At 40.1% G+C, this 19028-nt stretch overlaps 1 protein-coding gene, 2 long non-coding RNA genes and 1 other non-coding gene across 7 annotated transcripts in view; 3 read left to right on the top strand and 1 right to left on the bottom strand.

The window, feature by feature from the left end:
- Positions 1–460, top strand: part of LOC122496561 — a 35947-nt gene extending 35487 nt beyond the window's left edge. For both annotated transcript variants that reach the window (XR_006300857.1, XR_006300856.1), the window contains exon 5: positions 368–460. This is a non-coding gene — a long non-coding RNA (uncharacterized LOC122496561). The remainder of the gene's footprint in view (positions 1–367) is intronic.
- Positions 1–19028, bottom strand: part of PLCB1 (phospholipase C beta 1) — a 702259-nt gene that overhangs the window by 89500 nt on the left and 593731 nt on the right. For all 3 annotated transcript variants that reach the window (XM_043602867.1, XM_043602869.1, XM_043602868.1), the window contains exons 28-30: positions 1163–1239; positions 964–1053; positions 436–493 (exon numbers count right to left, since the gene is read on the bottom strand). In XM_043602867.1, coding sequence (XP_043458802.1) covers positions 436–493; positions 964–1053; positions 1163–1239 — 225 coding nt within the window. The remainder of the gene's footprint in view (positions 1–435; positions 494–963; positions 1054–1162; positions 1240–19028) is intronic.
- LOC122496562 lies at positions 457–16636 on the top strand. The gene is made up of 3 exons (XR_006300858.1): positions 457–549; positions 2321–2466; positions 16105–16636. It is a non-coding gene; the product is annotated as an uncharacterized LOC122496562 (long non-coding RNA).
- Positions 12744–12877, top strand: LOC122467409. The gene has a single exon (XR_006292940.1). It is a non-coding gene; the product is annotated as a small nucleolar RNA SNORA70 (small nucleolar RNA).

The following is a 19028-nucleotide window of genomic DNA, read 5'->3' as shown; positions in this document are numbered from 1 at the left end:
GTGATGGGTACACAGGGTGGGGGTGAGGTGATCAATAGATTATGCTATTCTTATATTTTTGCTAAAGTTTGAAAAGTTCCATGATACCAATTTTCAAACACTAATATGAAGAAGTGCCTTTGGAGATTGCCGTCTTCCCTAACATTGATGACAGCTACAGGTTCTTTTGGGGGATCCCCTATTGATCCTGTGTTTCTGGGCTCCTCGCTTTGAAAATGATTCTTGACATTTATTTTTAGATAAGCCTTTTTATACATAGGTTTGCAACTAAACTTGCAGAAACCTTGATTATGGAATGCCTGCTCTGTGAAACAGCTCTACTGGGTGGTGGTGATAAATAGATACAAGGCCTGGCATTTTCCTCCAGAGGCTCACATTGTGCTTGCTGAACAATCATACGCGGTGTGCAAAGCAGAGAGAGATTAAGCGACATACCCTCTTGATGTACTGTACCACCTCCTGGATGTATGACCGGATCATCTCTGTCTTTTCCCTAAGAGCAAATGACAACTAGATCATTATATGAACTCATCCAGCATCAACAAAGAGGTGAGCTTCAGACTTCCAGATGAAAGTTTACAGAACTTTCAACATTCTTACTGCTGTGGCAAGAAAGGTACAATCTGCTAGCTCTGGACAAAAGTCAGGTTCTGCCCAAGGGCAAACTCTGTGTTCACTAAATGCTGGGAAGTTTGCCTGACAGCAGGGGAACTGAGGATTTGCTTTTTTCCTAAGGGACGCTCCTTACTCAATCTTTAACTAAAAGGCCCTGGGTGCACCTCAGTCCATTATTGAAAGCCCTTTGAGTTCCCTGTTGAAAAATTTACAAAAGGGATCTTTTGAAAGGTTAATTAGAGGAGAAACATCACAAATGGGTCTTTGTATGTTTGAGAAGCTGTTATTCTAACAGAATAAAAGAATCCCCAGGTAAAAGTTGGAGGAGAAGGGGTTCTTTCTCCTTACTCTTCCATTTGACTTTTGTCTTTGGATTTAGCTTCTGTGATCTTCTCCTGCCTTTTTTTATCCATTTTCTTCTTTAATTCCTTCTTCTCCCTGAAGTCAAAATGGAAGTAAAAGAAAAAAAAAAAAGACAAATCAAATGGCAATTTGTGTGTAACACATTTATAGGCACAAGCCCATTGTAAAGAGAATGCAGGCTTACTTCTCACAGATTTCTTTGAGCTTCTTCAGCTGATTGTTCTGACATTCTTCGGCAACATCCGTCAATTTCTGAATAAGCTGGGGGAAGAAAATGTGTTTACTGTTTTACACAATCATAAACAAAGACTCTCTCCCCTTGAGCCCCCAGACAACGGTATCTCTAGTTAGGAAATCTGTGACTGATGTTTAACAATAGTTAAAATTACCAAGCATCTCACAGGCAATGGGGAAGTCACTGAAAACCATCACATTATCTAAGTTTTAATATGAAAGTCTTCTTTGGATCCCTTTTGAATTAAACAGGATGCCTTAGACTATTGTGCTGGTTACTGCAGCTTGGCTCAGTGCAAAGACAACTAACAGTGGAGGGGTGGAGGGCTCAGGTTCCAGTCCTCATTCTGTGATATCAAAAATACCATTTGGGTCAATGGTGCTACATTTTCTGAATCTACATTTTCTTGTAATAAATGGGATTATTAATGCCTTTGTCTCTTGGAGGTACAGTGAAGCTGAAAATAACACGAGTATGATACAAATGCAAGTTATAATCAACTGTGTATTTTAATTCTTGGTTTCCACCTAATTTATTGTCTTTTTTAAAATTTTTTCTTAATATTGATTTATTTTTGAGAGAGACCAAGTGTGAGCAGGGGAGGGGCAGAGAGAGAGAGAGAGAGAGAGAGAGAGAGAGAGAGAGAGAATCTGAAGCAGGTGCCAGGCTCTGAGCTGTCAGCACAGAGCCTGGTGTGGGGCTTGAACCCACAGATGGTTAGATCATGACCTGAGCCGAACCTGGACGCTTAACTGACTGAGTCACCCAGGCACCCCCAGTCTGATTCATTGTTTAATTGCTTCAAGGACCATGAGTTGCCCATCTTAGAAATTGATGGCTGTGTCCTTGTGTGGGTAACTTCCAAAGAATGTTGGAAATTCTCTTCTATGGTATAGTGCCATCGAATTTTAACACATGCCATGAAAGCAATTAATTTATTGTCTTGCATTTATTATCAAACCAAGCTTCAAGAGGGCAGTGACTGTGTTTGTGTTTGCATATCCTTGGCCCTCTGCACAATTCCTAATATTTAGTAGGTGCTCAGTAAATACTTCTCAGTTATATAAAGGTACATAAGTCCCATCTCTTTCTCTTTTCCACGTGGAGAACCTATGGAAACTTTTGCGATTACTCAGACAGCGGTAGTAATTGGACTCAACCCTTCTTACTGGAGCACCACGTAGACAGTGTGGGCTTCCTATGAAAGACCCCACTGATGTTCACCCGTGATGGAGACTCTCAAATACAACTGGGTAAGTTGACCAATTTAACATAAGTGGTTACTGCCACAGTGATAAGGCAACATAGTCAGAGTATGGCAAAGTTTCGTCGATAATTTATGTATGTCTGGCACAGTTTGAAGAGTTTTAAGTGTATTTGATTCCTATTTAATTCTAAGAACTGCACTGTGAGGCTATGCTTTTATCTTTGTTTTACATGTGAAGATCCTGACACCTGTGGATCAGGTTCTGGGCTGACAGACACAGAGGTGATAAGTGACAGAGCTGGGGACAAACCCAACAAATCAGGCTCAAAGGCTTCCCCACTTCCCCACCTCTTTTCGTTATGATTTTAGGAATTGTTTTTGAAAAAAAAAATCCTTCTTAAGTAAGAGAATAAAACGTTAAAGGAGAAATTATCTTAGAGAATTACAATAAAGAAAGCACATTAACTTAACATTAATGTGAAATTTGATGCATTTGTCTGTGAAGTGGACTAAATCTGAACAACTATTAACTGGGACTTGGGCCAGCAGAAAACCTATTTGATCACTCAAAAGAGATTGCCTGATCATGACCATCACAATTAAAGAAATCATGAAGGGGCGCCTAGGTCCATTAAGCGTCTGACTTCAGTTCAGGTCATGATCTGGAAGTTTGTGAGTTCGAGCCTTGCATGGGGCTCTGTGCTGACAGCTCAGAGCCTGGAGCCTGCTTTGGATTCTCTGTCTCCTACTATCTCTGCTCCTCCCCCACTCATGCTCTCTTTCTCAAAAATAAACATTAAAAAAAGAAAGAAATCGTGACATATTATAGCTTTGTAGTACTATTTTTGAAACTCTCTAAATGTAAAATTCTGGTGTGCAAAGACTCTGGAAATTTCCTTGAGGATTCCTGCAATCCCGATTCTGGCTGAGGGTGTGCACTCAGCACCTTTCCTTCCCCAGAGCATCTTTCTTCTTTCTCATTCACCCTGAGGAGTTATAGAGGGTTATGCAAGGATCCCCAACCTTGGTTGCAATATCAGAATCACTCCTGGATAACTTCCTAAAAATGCAGATTCCAGGGCTCGTGCCTATGCATATGGACTCCAAATGTCTCAGGGCAGGGCCTGGAAATCAGTATTTTCAAAACCTCCTCTGGTGATTTGGAAACTTTGCCAGATTTAGGAAGATGTCTGTGGCCCGTCCTCATTCTGCTCAACATGGCAAAACCTCTCAGCAACGCTTTTAAATTCAATGGCCCTCATACTTCTGTTTCCACTTTGTCATCTGGTATATCATTCACCTGACTTCAGAATGCTATTTTCTTGGTTATGCCGGTATCTGCTCACATTTCCTGCTTTCCTTCCACCTCTTGCCCTCATCCTTAGCCACCTCACCATCCAGTCACTGAAGTCCCTGACCCTGAGATCCCACAGCCCATCTCCCCATCCAATTCTTTAAAAAAATTTTTTTAACGTTTATTTGTTTTTGAGAGAAAGAGACAGAGCACAAGTTGGGGAGGGGCAGAGAGAGAGGGAGACAATCCGAAACAGGCTCCAGGCTCTGAGCTGTCAGCACAGAGTCTGATGCAGGGCTTGAACTCATAAACTGCGAGATCATGATCTGAGCCAAAGTCGAACTCTTAACCTACTGAGCCACCCAGGTGCCCCTCTCCCCACCCAATTCTGACTTTTCTTTTGATTTGGTATCATACCTGATGCAATTGCCAGCCTGCACTCTCTCAAACTTCCACAGAAATTCCCTGGCTGCTGCGTCCGCTGGCCTCCTCCTTGTCCCTCCCTCAGACCATCTGCACTTGCTCTTTACTCTTCTCTTGAAAGAGTTCCCACCTCCTTGGCTCCCAGAACACGCACCTTTATCTAACTATTCATTTTAGCCACAGTCCAACTAATATTTATCAAGTACCCTAAATACATGTCACTATTCTACAAACTCTGGGCCAATGACCTGGCTTTCTAGATCTTGCTACTCAACATATAGATGACCAGCATGGACCAGCAACATTGCCTGGGAACACAACAGAAATTCAAGGCCCTTGCTCAGATCAACTAAACCAAAGGTGGCATTTTTAACAAGATTCTCAGGAGATTTGTGTTCACGTTACAGTTTGAGAGGCATTGTCTAAATTACTGAGAATGATGGAGACAATTTAGAAGAAGCCCTCTGTTATGGACTGAATGTTTGTGTCCCCCCCCCCCCAAATTTATATATTGAAATCCTAACTCCCAATGTGACTGACTGTATTAGGAGGTGGGGCTTTGGGAGGTGGTTAGGTCATGAAGTTTGAGAGCTCATGATAGGATTAGTGCTCTTATAAAAGAGATCCCACAGAGCTTTGTCACCCCTTCAGTCATGTGAGGACACAGTGAGAAGATGGCCATCTATGAACCAAGAAGTGGGCTTTCACCAGACACCAGGTCTGTAGCCTTAATCTTGGGCTTCCAGCCTTCAGAACTGTGAGAAAATACTCCTGAAACCAATACTGCACTGTATGTTAACTAACTAAAATTTAAAAGAGAGAGAGAGAGAGAGAGAGAGAGAGAGAGAGAGAGAGCTGTAAGAAATAAATGTTTTTGGGGGTGCCTGGGTAGCTCAGTTGGTTAATTGTCCAATTCTTGATTTCTACTCAGGTCATGACCTCACAGTTTGTGGGTTTAAGCCCTGTGTCGGGCCCTGCACTGACGGCACAAAGCCTGCTTGGGATTCTCTCCCTCCCTGTCTCTCTGTCTCTCCCTCAAAAATAAATAAACATTAAGAAAAAAGAGAAATAAACATTCATTGTTTGAGCCATTTAATCCGTGGTAATTTGTTATAGCAGCTGAAAGAGACTAAGACATTCCCTTATATTCCCTCTTCTCTGTCTCAGATGATCTTTGGAACTTTATCTACATTCTCTTCATTACCCCAAACTCAGTTTCCTCACTTCTGATGCAAGGATAACATTTCTTTCCTGGCATGGCTGTGAAAGCTGAGAGGAAAAACACGCATGTGAGTCCTCCTAGACCACTTGGTAGCTTCCTAACTTGGTTTCCTCACCTTTCCTTCCAAGAGGAAGGTTCTTGCCCTGGTTTCCCAGACCTGATTTACCATTTCATTTTCTCTTCTCAAACTTCCTTCTGTGCTGGACACATTCCCTTTGCATAAAAAAAATCTCTGTTTTCCTCACCCTCCCAGAACCCTGAAATTTTGTTTCATCTTGGACCTTCCTTTCATTTCTAACCCTAAGATGGAAGACCAATTACCGCGCCCAAAGCTTCGATGTCCCAGCTCCATATTTCAACTCCACCGTCTCACTTCCACTTCAACCACTGGAATTCACCTGATTTTGCTTTGAGATTACAAAAACTTTTTTGTTATTTATATTTACTGGCCATTTCTCAGGACATAGCTTTTATTATTCCAGAAATTTGAAAACTTTTTTAGTTCATAGTGACCTTAGGATCTTTGTAATTTTTTTCATGGCATCCTTAAGCTAAAAGAAATAAAAGGAGGGGCACCTGGGTGGCTCAGTCGTTTGAGCATCCGACTTCGGCTCAGGTCATGATCTCGCAGCTCGTGAGTCAAGCCTCGCGTCAGGCTGTGTGCTGACAGTTCAGAGACTGGAGCCTGCTTCAGGTTCTGTATCTCTCTCTCTCTCTCTGCCCCTAACCCACTTGCATTCTGTCTCTGTCTCTCTCAAAAATAAATAAACATTAAAAAAAATAAAAAAAAAATAAAAGGACAGTTCATTTGTGAAATAATTAGGTCCAATCTTAATAGTAGTACTTTTCACAGCGTCCAACAGATGTTGCTGTTTCCTTAAAAAATGTAAAATATACCACCAGTCCCCGATGAGTTCAACATGGTACCTCAGTGCCTTTACCCACAGCTAGGGATGATGACTCTATCCTATCCTTCTGACAGTGTGCCAGCTGCCAACCACTCTCACACAAAACTCTCTTTCCTTAATTTATAGTATCTTCAGTAATTACCAGTCGCTTTTTTGACTCTTCAGTTCATTTCAGCATTATCAACTGCCTTTGCCCCACTCTACCTGAGGATGGCTCACCAGCATCTCAACATTTTATAAGCACGTTTAGGTTTTGTCTCTCATAGAAGATAGGTCATCGTATTTTCCCACTAATTATTATCATTCAGTTCAAAAGTGGACACTATGTTTGATTTCCTTCTTAGGTACTTTCCACATCTAGTGAGTCATGGATATTTGTGAATTGTTCCTGTTACGATGTATCTCATGGCTTTGTGTTCATATCATTCTGGTATAGATTTTCACTAACTCTGGTCTGGATTCAGTGAGAATTCCCTTCCTGCCCTCAGTCTCTCCTCAGTCTTTCCACTACATCCTAAATATTCTTCCTTTTCGTATGTACCAAAGCCTTAACTGGCCCTCTTTCCTCAACTGCTCCAGCTCCAAATTTCCTGACTAGTATTCACCATATACAGATAAACTAGGCAGTATTTTGTTCTCAGAACTGTCCAGGCACACACCTGCTTCTATACTTTGTCTCATGTTATTCTTCTACCTTGATGATATTTCCATTTGAATGGGAGACAGCACGATGTAGAACATTCCCATGATTGTAGAAAGTTCCATTATACTGGGCTACTCTAACTGCTTCTGATAAGGGAGTGGGTACCAGCCAAGTTGTCTGCCTCTCTTTGCCTCTTCCCTTTGTAAACCAGCCTTCATTGATACACCCCTTTGACGGCCCAGATAACTCTAGGTTTTGACCCCTTACTGGCTTTCTATAAAATATCACTTACAAAAATAAATAAATGAATAAATAAATAAGTAAATAAATAAATAAATCACTTACAGATATTTACTTTTGTGTGTACATACTTTATTATCGCTCCCCAAAAGAATGCCACCACTGCAATCTCCTTTTCTTAATATTTTTTCTGGAACCCCAGACACTATACAAAACAGGTGCTCAGAAAATGTGAATGAAATCTTTTTAAAAAAAATTTGTTTATTTATTTATTTTGAGAGAGAGAGAGAGAGAGAGAGCACATGATGCCAGCAGGAGAGGGGCAGAGAGATAGGGAGAAAGCAAGAATCCCAAGCAGGCTCTGTGCTGTCAGCGGAGTCAGGTGCACAATTGACTGAGCCACATAGGCACCCCAAGAATGAATTCTTTTAAGTTTTAAAACCACACTGACACTGACATCAATGATAACAATGAAGCATCATGTCTAACGCCATGGACTGTCTTATTTGAAATACTATCAAAAAAATATATATATATATATATATTTAACAAGCTAGGTTTTCTTTGGGAACAAATGCCTTATAGTGAAATGTTTTTTAAAACATGGCTTTTGCATGCAACTAATGAAAACAGTGTTTCCATAGAATCATAAAGAGTATGTAGTTATAAAACGACAACATCTCTGTGTTTAATATGGCAAATATGTAAATGTCTTTCCATCCTGCTCAGTTCCCCTTGATCTTTCCCACTCTTCCATACTACAGAATCCTCCTTGTAGCATTCTGCCCTTTCCAGCTATTTTCAAAAGACCATCACTCTCACTGTAATTCTGCCTTTTCGGCATTTACTGTTTTCATTTAATCTTCCTCTACTTAAGGTCCAGGAGGCAGAATGATTAATATTATGTCTTTGTTAATAATATGCCACTATTGTCAGACTCCCACAAAACTGGCAATTGGATTATATATATATATAACATATACATATTATATATATAAATATATATATATATAACATATACATATTATATATATATATATATATATATATCAATAATTTATCTCTTTCTTACACTAAAAAGAGAGTTGGGGTTTACCTATGGTTTTATCTACCCAACACTACTTCTCCAGGAAGAACTTCTGTTTTCTGAGAACTGGTTCTATGCCAGATCAGGTTTCCATGGGAGCTACTGTATTTTTTTTTTTACCCCCATCCCTTGGCCAAAGTAATTGGTCTAGGGGAGGCATTGATCCAAGCTGGACCAGTCATACCCTGACTTTAGCCACAGATGATTGGTCTAAGGTTGCAAGTTTGGTTGACCACATGACCCTAACAAGGCTTTTCCTCCAGATTTTTCCAACCTGCTATTGGAGAAAGAATAACTTAGAAGGGTTGGTGCCTATATTTTCTAAGAAGGGGAAGCCTATGTGCTGCTGGAAAAGAATAGTGCTAATACACACTGAAAAGCAGGAGAGAGAGAGAAAGAGAGCGAGAGAAAAGGAGGGAGGGAGAAGGACACACAGAAGAACTGAGAGAAAAGGAGAGAAATACAGGTAGACAGGCAGACAGAAATAGAAAGTTTTGCCAGTCATTTCTGGCATCTAGTTCTCCATGCCTTCCCTTTCCTGGTGTGGATGGACAAACTTTTCTCATGTGATGTACTTTGTATCTTTCTTGTATATAAGTTAGTTCAATATTGATTTCTGTTACTTGCAACCAAGAGAATCCTGACCAAAAAAAATAGAAATAGGAACCTCCAAATAAGATAAAGGTACCTCTCTGAGTATTGGGTCCAGGATTTCTATTGCATAAGATGTGAAAATAGGACCCAGAAGAGGGATTTTTCACACAATAATTGAAGTGTTTTTTTAACTAACCTAAGGTACGCTCATTTTTGGTGTATTTATTAGCAGATAGACTCTACTCACAGAACTGTTCAATCATGTATTAATCACAAAACTCACTGAAGATAGGAAAGAAGAAAAGATTAGTTTAGAATTCTTAGGGAAAAGAACCTAGAGAGTACATGGTTAAACTGAAATGCAGTAAACAACATTTAATTTTAACTTTTTATATGATTCTTTTTCCTGGCCCAAAGGAATAGACACGTTTCAGTCATTGGGCTTATTTGTTTACCACTCATGACAACTCTTCTAGTTAAATGTTCCAAACCTTTTAAGGAGCGAAAAAGGAAAGCCCTGGGGGAATATAATTTCATGCTTGTTTTCAGCTCCGTGCTGAAATTCACTAGGGTTAGCCATTTGAGGGTGAGAGAATGGTTTCCATGGAACAGAATAGTTCCTTGACTCTAACTCAAAAGGGATAAAAAAACAAACGTGGACAAAAATTGTCATGTTTGGAGTCTCTTCTCAAGAAGGACAATTTGGAAAATGAACAAAAAGTCAAGTATAGAATGTTCACATTTCAGGCACAACCCATCCTCCTTCCCCTTCCAGGAATATCCAGAGAAGGTACCACCCTCTTTTCCACTCTCAAAGCATCCACTCTGAATTTTCACTATAATTTGTTTTTTTTGTTTGTTTTTTTGTTTTTTACTTCTACAAAGAATTTATTCACTAAGTAATGATCTATGTACTAAATGCATTATTGACACTTTAAATTTTTTTAATGTTTATTTATTTTTGAGAGAGTCACAGAAAGAGACAGAGCATGAGTGTGGGGAGGGAGACACAGAACCTAAAGCAGGCTCCAGGCTCTGAGCTGTCAGCATAGAGCCTGACGTGGGGCCCAAACCTGCAAACTGGGAAATCATCACCTGACCCGAAGTTGGATGCTTAACCAACTGAGCCACCCAGGCACCCCCGTTACTGACAATTTAAATGCAAGGTGAATGTTCACACTGGTATGTATCCTAGCCATTCGAATTGAGAAATATTCATTCATTCAACCAATATTTACTGAGCCCCTATGGTGTACTGGACACTGCACCAGTATTGAGGGTCTAATTGTGAGCTAACAGATAGGTCTGATCCATGTGGAACTGATATTCTCCACTAGCTCTCATTTCTTTTCAGAATGAGTGTAAAATCTTGGACTAAAAGGGCAACGATCATTCTCTGAGATATTCTTTCATACCTATGAAATTATTCTTTTTTAAATTTGCATAGCCACATAGAATTTACAGTACCTTATTTGGGTCTAAACGTCTAAAGGATCTTTGGAAAATTTTCCTTGTTGGGCTAAATAAATAAATAAATGGGAAAACCTGACCAAGATTCCTAGTTCAATGTCAATAAGTTGGCCCAATGAATTCATAACATTTAAAATTATTTTTCATTTTTAAACTATGCTGAGGTAAATATCAGCTTTGCAGCTTTCTGAAAATATAAATTGATCATTGTAGCATACTCCCTTGAATGATATTTTGGTATTCTTTCATGAGGTTATCAACTGGAAATATTTTCAAACTTTTTAAAATATCAAGAACTTTGATAAAGGGAGCTCTATTTAAGGTATGCTAATGATGCTTGGGTTTGCCAGTGAGTAAAGTTTGCATTTCATCAAGTTAGTTGAGATTATTATATCTGATTCAATCAGTGAAGAAAACAACCAAACCACCACAGTTCTAGGGTAAGGCTTCATAATTTTGAAAGATGTCAAAATCATTTAATGTAGAATAAATAAAATAAATAAATATTGGTTACTACTTACATGTGGGTAAGTAGCAAAAATGCTCAGATTGGCGGTTTTCAAATAATTAGCAAAGGAAATCTGATTAAAAGATATGTGATTTGTCCTGTGGTGTGTTACTAAAATAGGGCAATAAATCATGGGTTGAATATTTCAACAGTCCCTTTGGAATATAGACTCAGAAGAGCTGCCTGTGAAGATAAATACCACAGCATGTCACCTACTTTTTTTCTTAATGCAAAATATATCATATCAGCATCCTGACTTGTCAGGGGGGGAGGCAATGAGTCTTATAATTCCAGGGGGCACAAACTAAATTATCAGACTTGTGGGTTCTGTTTTGGAATTTTCCTTTGAGCAGATTCCCTTCTGTTCCCTAAGCTTCTTTAAGTTGACATAAGTCAAAACTATTATTTTCTTTGCCTTTGGGGATGGTTCTGTTTACAGACATTTTTTTTCTTTTTAATTTTTTTTTAACGTTTTATTTATTTTTGAGACAGAGAGAGACAGAGCATGAATGGGGGAGGGGCAGAGAGAGAGGGAGACACAGAATCGGAAGCAGGCTCCAGGCTCTGAGCCATCAGCCCAGAGCCCGACGCGGGGCTCGAACTCACGGACCGCGAGATCGTGACCTGAGCTGAAGTCGGCCGCTTAACGAACTGAGCCACCCAGGCGCCCCCCATACTTTTTTTTTCTTAATGTTACCTAAAGAGTTGCCAATTAACACATAGAAGTACATTAAGATATATTGTGTACACACACAAAAGAAAAACTAAAGTTTATTTATTGCTTCAAATTAAAATCCTCATTATTATTTTTATAGTCCCAAGAGTTGGATCATCTCTGATTTTATAATTAAAGGAAACTAGCATTATTGTCAAAGGGAGAGTTTACAGGCATTCTTGTACAAAATTTTTGTTTTAGAAATGAGGATACACTCAAAGAGGTGAAATGGTTTAGCTAACATTATGCAACTAAAAATGGAAGTCATGTCTTCTCACTTTAAATCTTGTGCAAATAGTCCTTTGGTAAAGAATGATGACTATCTTCTAGGCACTGTGTTAAGTGTCTTTGGATTATTTTATTGCACCTCATATCCAAATTATGACAGCTGTGTGTACATTATTGTTCTACTTCTCCACCACTTACTGTGTTCACGTTCTTTGTCATGTGACTTGCAGCTCCCCTAAATAAAAGATAGAATCTATTTCCCTAACCCTTAAATCTGGGCAAATCTTACAACTTGCTTTGACCAAAGATGGAGAAAGAAGTTTATGAGACCTCTCAAAACACCTTGCCAATTTCCTCTTGCTCTCAAGTGGAATTCTTTTCATTCCACATAAACAAGCCCAGGGTAGCTTGATGAGTGATGAAACATGTGGATCAGTCATCTGTCTTGACCCAGCTGACAGTCCGCCAACCTTCAGAAGCAGAGCCTCTAGGTGAGGGGCAGCTGAACCAGAGACACATGAATGAGCCCAGCCAACACTAGAGGAACCATCCAGTTGAGTCAAGCTCAAATTGCTACACACAGAATCATGAGCTAAACAAATTGTCATTTTAAGGCAATAAGTTTTGAGGTTGTTGTTATGCAGCAAAGCTACCTGATAAAGATGGGCATTCTATTAGTAGATCTGTCTGACTTCACAACCTGTACTCTTAACCACCATAAGCCCCTAAGGGCAGGGACTATAATTAGGCTTGCTCCACATGGAATTCTCCCACCAGTATGAGGCCTACAGTAGGCTTTCAATAACTTTTGATGAATTGATGAATTAATGATTATATAAGTGTATTTCATACTCTCTAACTTGCCCAACCTCTGAAAATAATAAATGCAAAGATACCACATGAACTCTGTGGGTCAAAAGGAGACAATCCAACAGAAAAGTAGGCAATAGATGTGAATGGGCAGTTTGTAAAAAGAAAAAAGGACTATAATCTGCAGCCAATTAAGCTGAATATGCTCTATCCCCCCTGGGGGCCTGGTGTGCAATAGTTGCAAACAGTGGCCTCTGTGGTATTGTGTGCAGCTTGTTGTTTGTATTGGTTGCCCTAAGGACCATGGAGACAGCCCTTTCCAGTGGACATTCATGTCTGATTTGCTATCCCCAGTCGAAACTCCAGACAGTTTTGCAGGGTGCCTTTGGAAAGCCTCAAGGCACAGTGACCAGGGTCCACATTGACCAAGTCTTCATGTCTATCTGTACCAAGCTGCAGAACAAGGCGTATGTGATTAAGGCCCTATTCAGGGCCAACTTCAAGTTCCCTGACAACCAGAAGAGTCACATTTCCAAAAAGTGGGACTTTAACAAGTTAATGAATTGAGGAATGAGCCAATGATGGCTAAAAAGCGGCTCATCCCAGATGGCTGTGGGGTGAAATACATCCCTAATCATGGCCCCCTAGACAAATGGTAGACCCTCCACTCTTGAGAGTCTTGGTGTTGCCCTCTTCTTGCTCATGCCCACCAATAAATCCTAACTCCTGTCAAAAAAAAAAAAAAAAAGGAATACAAATGGCCAAAACAAACATGGAAATATACTCATGTATGCGCATAATTACAGAAATGGAATTTAACATAAAGATAATTTATACACATATATGTACATATATACACGTGTGTGTGTGTATATATATATATATACACACACACACACATAAATAAATATATGAGAAGAACAACCTCACTCTACTAGGGTTACTCAATGATGATCAAAAAAATTTACAAATAAGAACACATTTTGACAATTCTTTCATTCTTTATTTCATTACTAAAGTCTTTATTTATTTGTAATTTCTTATTAGGTGGAAAATGTAAAGTTTTTAGGAAAGTTATTTATTTATTAAGAAAAATAATCCCATGTTAGAGTCAGAATATTGGAGGAAGACAGATAACACTACCACGACTCAGTAGAGTTACTTTCTTCCTGACACTGTAATTACTCCTGGCCCATATACTTTAGCTGGCCGGCCATAGAAGGGAGAAAATTCAAGGTTGGCTTCTGTAGAGGCTGCAACAGCAAATGGTGCTCATAGAAATCATCAAAAGGAAGACAATGATCTCTATCAATCTGTAGCAAGATGTCAAAAATAGCAATACACATTTATAATAGAAGTCAAGATTTCCTAGTCAATTCATGTATTATTTTATTTCATTAATAGCCATCATTTGTGGACATTATCTTATTATTCCTCCTTATAGTTCTATGAAGTGAAGATTATTCTTATTTCCATTTGATAGATGAGAAAATGGAAATTCAGAGTCATCACACAGTTACTCAGTGCAAGAGCAGTGGCCAGAAATGACATTTGACTCTAGACCCTCATTCATCACTACTCACATCCTGATGGGCCATCCATTAGTAGCTGGTCAGTATTCACCCACAGCTTTTACCATGAAACACATCTTTCAGTCTCTGGGATCAGCAGGGACTTGGGGACCTCAGGTGGATGGATACTAATGTTGGTTTGGGTCCTATAAATGATTGCTGGTGAGATAAGCAGGACTATGTAAAAGAAGAATACCAGCCATTAAGGTTGATGTGAAGGAAGGGAGAAATGAATGGGACTGGTACATTTGGGAGACCTAAAATATGAGAAGCAAAGCAAAGCAAAACAAAACAAGCCTCTACAGAGGATAAAGAGTGTGGTGACTGTGGGAGAAAATGAAGAAATCTTTTCTTGAAGCCATGAGAAAGAAGGAAAACAGAGAAGACTAAATGGCAGGCTAGGTACCATTGCAGTTGAGAAGTGACCCCGGCAACATCACCATGTAATCTCCTCTCACTAGGCGGTTTTTCTGCTTGAATGTGATGCTAGGTCTCATTACTGACAGTGATCAAAAGTCCCCAGAAAGACTCCCTAAGACTTTCTATCACTTACCAAAGTCACTTTTAAAATGAAAACCTAACCCTAATGGTATGACCAAACTCAGGGTCAACCAATGGCTGTTGATGAAAAACCGATTAAATTAGAGCAGATTCCCCAATCCTATAGTTGGAACAGGGGTCCCCAGCTAGGGTTCACAGATCCTCACAGTATCTATGGAGATATTTCAGGGAGTGCAAGAACTTGAATGGGGTTGGGGAATTTATATCTTTATTTTCATTCACCTCTACATGGAAGTAACTGTTTTCTTCTGTTGCCAATATAGGCAGGAAATCACATGAGTGATTTCCACAGGCCCTGTGTTTTTGGCACCAATAGGTAGCTCCATCCAGCTTGAGGATCAAGCCATGAATAATGGAGCACATGCTGTATTTCCCATTTCAACCAAAGGGAACTTTAGCCTTATTCCAAAATACATTTTGAGCAAAGATAAGGATCCACAGCTCTAGAACCCAGCTTCTTTAATTTTTTTTAAAATTTTTTTTTCAACGTTTATTTATTTTTGGGACAGAGAGAGACAGAGCATGAACGGGGGAGGGGCAGAGAGAGAGGGAGCCACAGAATCGGAAACAGGCTCCAGGCTCTGAGCCATCAGCCCAGAGCCCGACGCGGGGCTCGAACTCAGGGACCTCGAGATCGTGACCTGGCTGAAGTCGGACGCTTAACCGACTACGCCACCCAGGCGCCCCAGCTTCTTTAATTTGAATGTGTAATAAGTCACCTGGACACCTATTAAAATGCAAATTGTGATCTAGCATGTCTGGGGTGGGGCATGAGACGCTGCTTGTCTAACAGGCAAGATCCCAGGTGATTTGGGAACCACACTTGGGTAACCAGGCTGCAGAGCTATTTGGATACAGAGTTTTAAGGATAAAGATTCTTCTTTGGACAGGTATAAAAATTTCTTTGAAACTATTGAGTCTATGAAGTTTGGTGTGCATTTTACACCTCCTGTGAATAGTGACCTCAAAAATATTGTTGGTATTTATCAATTTATGGAGTTACGTGAATTGTTCCCACATCTGGGGTTTCGTATCAACTTGCTGATACCTTTATTATTTCATTTATCTTATGTTATTGTAACTGTTTGTGGTACCTGCTCCCTGAATGTGTATGATGACCACATCTTCTTCATCTCCATCTCCAGGGTCTATCAGAGTGCTTTGCAAAATTTAAGTTTTTAATGGCCATTTGGCAGGGAGTTTATTGATGTAATGGTTTCTTTCTTGATCCTTGAACTGTGGATGCTGGCATTTGAAATGTATAATCCTTAACCTAAACACATCTGTATTTAATTCCCAAAGCAATTTTGGGAGATGAAATATCCTGTTTAATTTTCCTCATCACCCAAATAGTCCTTTTTACCTGGGGCCTACTTGCTTTTTAATTACACTTCCGTTTGTCTAATTTAGCTTGAGAGGCCTGTTCATAACTCCGATCCACAACCAAAGATAGAACTGACACTTCTGGGTGCTTCTCGGTCAAGAGATTTCCTGGCAGAACAATTTCTGGTTGAAACAATTGGAGTGATAGAAAATGAAGAAAGAAAGAAACAATTGAAGCTGATACACGTCAGCTCAAGGCATGTAGTATAAAGTAAACTTCATGTGGTTCTAAATCCTAGGTGTTTGGGCCTTAGCCTTCTTAACAAAAGGATACAGGTTTTGTTCAAAGGCATCAGAACTTTATCTGAAACCCAGACCCACAGTCACAAAGGTGAAGGGGTGAGTTTTTTTAGTATATTTGGCCTGAAAGGGCCAGACTGGGTTGGACGTATATGTAGATTTTTTGGAAAACTCTTCAAAATGTTTATTATGGACACACTCATTGCTTCTTAGGGCAAAGGGAGTTGAAGCACATGTTGTGGGATTGCCACCCACAGTGGGATTTCCACTACCTCTCCTGCTCTGTGTCTCGTCAGGTGGGATTTTTCTACCTATAAGCTCAGCTTGGTCTTCCCCGGTTCCCAGCCAACCATCTCATCTGGGAGAAAATCTTTTGAGCAGCTAGCTCTCTGTGCCCTCCTCTAGTGGGATTTGATATGGTCCCTCCTGCTCAGGTGTTTCTCCTGTGATGAGTTTGTGCTGCACTTTCCTCTGATTTCTGCACTCATTTGTACAGTCACCTACTTCCTGAAAGCTTTTCTGGTATGTCTGGGCTTCTGTTTTCATCCACACTCTTAATTCTTGTTTTGAGACTCTTCCATGAGTATTGGGTTTCCCTTTTACTCTGCCGTGTCTCTCTCCTTGGGGAATGGAATCTTGACAGGGGCTGGAACTCTGGGGAAACTCCAGATGATTATGGCTGGATTGCCTAGTCCTCATAGTTATATTCACCCTGTTTGTCAACTGCAGTCATCTGCCAGAGGACCCCAGGACTTCTAACCCCTTGGACTACCATTAGTCTGAACTGTGCTTTGGGATGGCCCTTTCCTGGGTCCCTACTCTTCACCAGGTACTAGAAGAGTGGTCTATGTAAAGGTTACTTCAGATCATGCCACTCCTCCACTCAAACCCCTCCAGTCATGTCAACTACACTCGAAGTGAAACGCAGAGGCCATACAGAGGCCCACAACCCTACAAGATCTGTCCCTAACACCAAAAGTCCCATCTCTGACCCAAGACCCTATAGTCATCCTCAGACCGAGCCACCCTGCTGGTCCCCCAGCAGACAGGCCCATCCCTGACCCAGAATCCTTGCATTTGCTAATCCTTCTGCCCAGGAAAATCCTGTCCCATGTGTTTACAGGGGTCAGTCCTTCACTCCTAACTCAGGTGCTGCCTCTCAGTGAGTCCTTCCCTGGTTACTCAATTTAAAATTTCAAGGCATGCTCCTCATCCTTCCCTCCATCTCCATTCCCTGTTTCCCCATTTTTCATTGATTTTTCTCCTAAACCCTTAGCACCACCTGACATACTATATCTGTTACCAACTTATTTTGTTCATGGTTTGATCCCTCTTCTAGAATGTAATCTCCATAAAGGCTAGGGTTGTTGTCATTTTTATCCTCTTCTATTTTATAATATTTACTGAGTAGGTATCTACTAAATATTTGTTGAATGAATGAATAAATGAATGAGAGTTTCTTTGTGAGGTGATAAAAATGTTCTCAAATTGTGCTGACGGTTGTATATATCTATGAATATATTAAAGGTCATTGGAGTATACACTTTATTTTTATTTTATTTACTTATAAATGCTTATTTATTTATTTTGTGAGACAGAGGGATGGAGAGCAAGCAGGGGAGGGGCAGAGAGTGAGGGAGAGAGAGAAAGAATCTCAAGCAGGCTCCACACTGCTAGTGCAGAGCTTCAGGCAGGGCTCGAACCCACAAACCATGAGATCATGATTTGAGCTGAAACCGAGTTAGATGCTTATCTCACTGAGCCACTCAGGCACCCAGGAGTATACACTTTAATGAAATGAATTTCAAGGCATATGAAATAAAGTTGTTGAAAAGAGAGGGAGAGACCGTACTGCATCCTAGTCACTGTAATGAAGGAGTTGGCTGTGCATGCCTGGGAGACCTGAGGTCATTATGATAAGCTTGGCTTAAAATCTGAATTAGCAGAGGTATCTGCACAATAGTTACAAGGCAGGGGCTCTAGAGTCAGAGGACCAAGGTTCAGAGCCCGATTTCACCACTTTCTAATTGTAGAATCTTGGGAAAGTCACTGAATTTCTATGTGTTTTTTTTGTTTGTTTTTTGTTTTTTGTTTTTTTTTGTTTTTTTTTTGTTTTTTGCAAAATAAGCCGACAATAGTACCAAACTCTAGTGGTTGTTGTTGTAAGGATTAAATCAAACAATTTCTGCAAATGGCTTAGAACAGGATATGGCCCCCATGGTGAATGCTCAATACATGGTTGCTATTTTAATTTTTATTATTGTTATTATTTTCTGGGATAAGCTGCTGGAGAAAATCAGATGGTGTTGTTATAGTGAGGTCTCAAAGCCATTATCTCTCACTAAGATTTACTTTGACTTTCTCTGGCCTGACAGGCAACCCCTTCCTTACACCAAACCTTATCCCTGTCCTACTATACTTTTATGGCTTAGATCCTATTTTAGTAGTTCACAAACAAGGTGGCCCACCAAAATCGAGTAGAACTTATTAAAATCCTCAAGCCTCACATTTAGGAATGAAGCAGGGGTCCTCCAAGTGTGGTCCTGGGACCTGAAGCATCAGCATCACCAGCCCTACAGGAGGCTGGATGAATTGGAAATTTGGGGCAAAGACCAACAACCTGTGTTTTAAGGCTTCCAGGTCGTTCTGATGCATGCCGAAGTTGAGAATAATTGGCCAAGTGGAATCTGATGTTCGATAAGCTCCAATGT

This window comes from Prionailurus bengalensis, chromosome A3 (genome assembly GCF_016509475.1).
Source record: "Prionailurus bengalensis isolate Pbe53 chromosome A3, Fcat_Pben_1.1_paternal_pri, whole genome shotgun sequence".
NCBI lineage: Eukaryota > Metazoa > Chordata > Mammalia > Carnivora > Felidae > Prionailurus > Prionailurus bengalensis.
Note: the sequence above shows the minus strand (reverse complement) of the source record. Positions and strands in the feature narration are given on the sequence as shown.